This window comes from Medicago sativa, chromosome 1 (genome assembly GCF_051527215.1).
Source record: "Medicago sativa cultivar Bolivia chromosome 1, Bolivia_mono, whole genome shotgun sequence".
NCBI lineage: Eukaryota > Viridiplantae > Streptophyta > Magnoliopsida > Fabales > Fabaceae > Medicago > Medicago sativa.
This window is the reverse complement of record NC_140749.1, coordinates 81,878,767-81,881,579: the sequence shown is the minus strand read 5'-3', so window position 1 is coordinate 81,881,579 and position 2,813 is coordinate 81,878,767. Positions and strand designations below refer to the sequence as shown.

General features: G+C 30.4%; 1 protein-coding gene across 1 annotated transcript; it reads right to left on the bottom strand.

Moving 5' to 3' along the window:
• Nucleotides 1–619: 619 nt before the first annotated feature.
• LOC146958117 (uncharacterized) lies at nt 620–2,477 on the bottom strand. The gene is made up of 2 exons (XM_085741302.1): nt 2,111–2,477; nt 620–1,283 (listed from the first exon to the last, which is right to left on the bottom strand). The coding sequence occupies exons 1-2, from the start codon at nt 2,150–2,152 to the stop codon at nt 855–857; spliced, it is 471 nt and encodes a 156-aa protein (XP_085597428.1). The 5' UTR covers nt 2,153–2,477; the 3' UTR covers nt 620–854.
• Between the last annotated feature and the right edge of the window lie 336 nt (nt 2,478–2,813).

Genomic DNA, 2,813 nt, shown 5'->3' with positions numbered 1-2,813 from the left:
AATTCTTTTGTTGTGGGACAACATTGGTAAATAAATATTCTCATAGGTACAACTTTGGGATAACATTGATTGGTTAATTATTTTTTATGAATTTGTAAATACAGGCAGTTGTTGGGCCTTTTCAACCGTGGCCTATGTTGAGAGTATGCATGCAATAGAAACAGGGGAATTTGGTTACGTCTTGAATTCAAGTGTAAAATTTGTTCAAGTCGTAACCATTGGTTTTGAAGTAGCTTTTTTCTGTCCAAGCATGCATTTAAAAATGGAGAAAACGAACCCCTTTGTTCCCCATCATTAGATAATAACATGATTTAAGACAAGCATTTATCTTAAATGAACAACTACAAGATACTATATATAACAATTCATTGCATTTTTTAGGTTGAATTTTAAAAAAAACAGAGCCCATCCAAGCGACCCAACAAGCAAGTTGAACCATCTTTTCTAAGGACTTTGACAAAAACAATTTCAATAAACAATTTTTATAGGCAAAAGTAATTATTCTTAATCAAAGAAAAACAATACCAAATACAAGTAACCACTGCACAGATATGCATAATCAATTGAATTATGGCATCACTCATCACTGCTGGTAATACATATATATATTGAACTTGCATGAATCAAAGAAAGTTTCTCTATAATTTTAATTTACTTTTACATATGCATATATATTGTATTGCAATAGGCACAATTCAATTATCCCAATAAGCTCCTCATAGAATAAAAACAATTCTATACTACTAATTCTATATAATTAACAAGACAATTTTCTTCTTCTAATGTAAAAGAAAACATGAATAAATACTCTTACCCAAAAACCAAATAGCATGATCACCAAAACAATGATAGAATTAGAGTATTCTTCTTCTTGGTTTACCATGAGAATTGTTGATGGAAAAAAGTTTCTTTAATACCTTCAACATCACCAACATACTAGGCTTGTTCTTGGTTTGAATAAGAGCATTATTGGTATTGTCAGTTGTTAAGGATCTATACTCAACAACATCCTCATTGAAAACCTCCCACAGTAAATCCATTGGAACCTCTTCATCTTCTAATTCTCTTCTTGTTTTCTTTCCATTTTGTATAGCTGAAAAGCTCTTCCTTTGACCCTTAGAGACCAAATTTTCTTCATAGCAATCTTTTTTATCTCTTAGGACTTGTTGGTAGGAGTTATTAGAAGAGGATGTTGATGATGAATTCCAAAGAGGAGGTGAATCAATGATATATGAATAAGTGTCATTAATTTTTGGGAAGCTGAAGTCTTCTGTTCCCATTTCCTGCAGGAAAATTAATCAAGACTTTGTCAATTATTTATTAATTAGATTGGAATTGAATATGATGTGTGAGTTTGTGGTAGGTTTGAAGGGTTCAATTGGAACAGTTTCTTGTTCTTTTGGGAAAGGTTTTAGTTCAACTGCTGCATTAGGCTACATGCACTTTCTGTGAGGTTTTTGCTCTCTCTTTTGGTCTTTCTTGTGATTGTTATGAAAATAATAGTTAGCAACAATTGACACCATAAAAAGGAAACTAAAGTGAAGTATTTTTATTTTTCTAAAAGATACAGCAAATATATTTTTATTTCCTATAATTATCTCAAATTTTGTTCACTTTTCAGCATCCTATAAATTAACAAAGTACATGTTTTTAGTCTATGAAGATAGACCATAGCATACAATATTGTAATTTGTAGTGACAATGTGTATAGACAATGAAAATAAATAAAATAATTTATAAATTTTTTTTTGAGGGAACTTATGAAAATTGAAAACATATATATAATCTATTAATGGATATCTTTAGCTAGTTCCTGCAACATGGCGAACCAATCTTAATTCCGATCAAAAGAGATATTCATATTTAGTGTCTGACAATGTCTCAACTAAGATTGCTTTTGATAAATAAAACCAAACAAATAAAAAATATTTAACCTTAAAATTAAAAAAAAAATCATATACTCAAAGGATTTGATTTTACCGATGTAACCGAGATAAAATAAAACTCCTATGTCTCTCAAAAAAAAATAAAACTCCTATGTTGTTGATTAAAGGGTGGTGAAAGATAACTCCAGGTGTTTAATATGTGACGTAATGATAGTAACATATACCTTCAAAAGGCAGCTAACTGTTGCTAATTGTGCCGGGTTCATAGGGGCAATTAATTTCGATGCAAGTTATTTTCCAAATAGTGTTGACTAATTGAGTCATGTAGGGGATGTTGCACTACAAATTAGTCCCAAACAGTTTATACAATTTATTTAGGTTTATGTTAGATGAATGGTGTATTGGGGCTACACATGGTCCCTTGTGGTACTATTAATTCAATTTAATGGTGATCTTGGGTAATAAACAACCTAATATACTTTCACCGAAAAATAAAAAGTTATATAGAATGATGTCCTATAGTTTTAGGGACCAAAATTAGGAAGTTAATGTAGGGACAAACTAGACCAAGTAAGCGTTGCAATTAAATTATCAAGTTTTAGTTATTAGTTAAAGGGGTTTTGGCTTCATTTCTACTCTCAACATTTATGGCTATGACAGCAAATCAGCCTTTAACCATGTTCAACCAAATTAGAACATTTTGTTTGCATGACTAACCTAGAAACAATCGTGAAGGTTGTTATTTTTTTCGATCCAACTCATTTCTTTCGTGTCCTATTTTTTTTTTTTTTATAAAAATGTCTATGAAATATTCGGATTTTAAAATCCGAACTGAGTTTTTCCTATGTTATGGGGTGAAAAAAAAGAGTTCTTTTTTCACCAATTCAGATTTCATAATCCGAAAATCTAAAAAAATAGGTGCGTTCC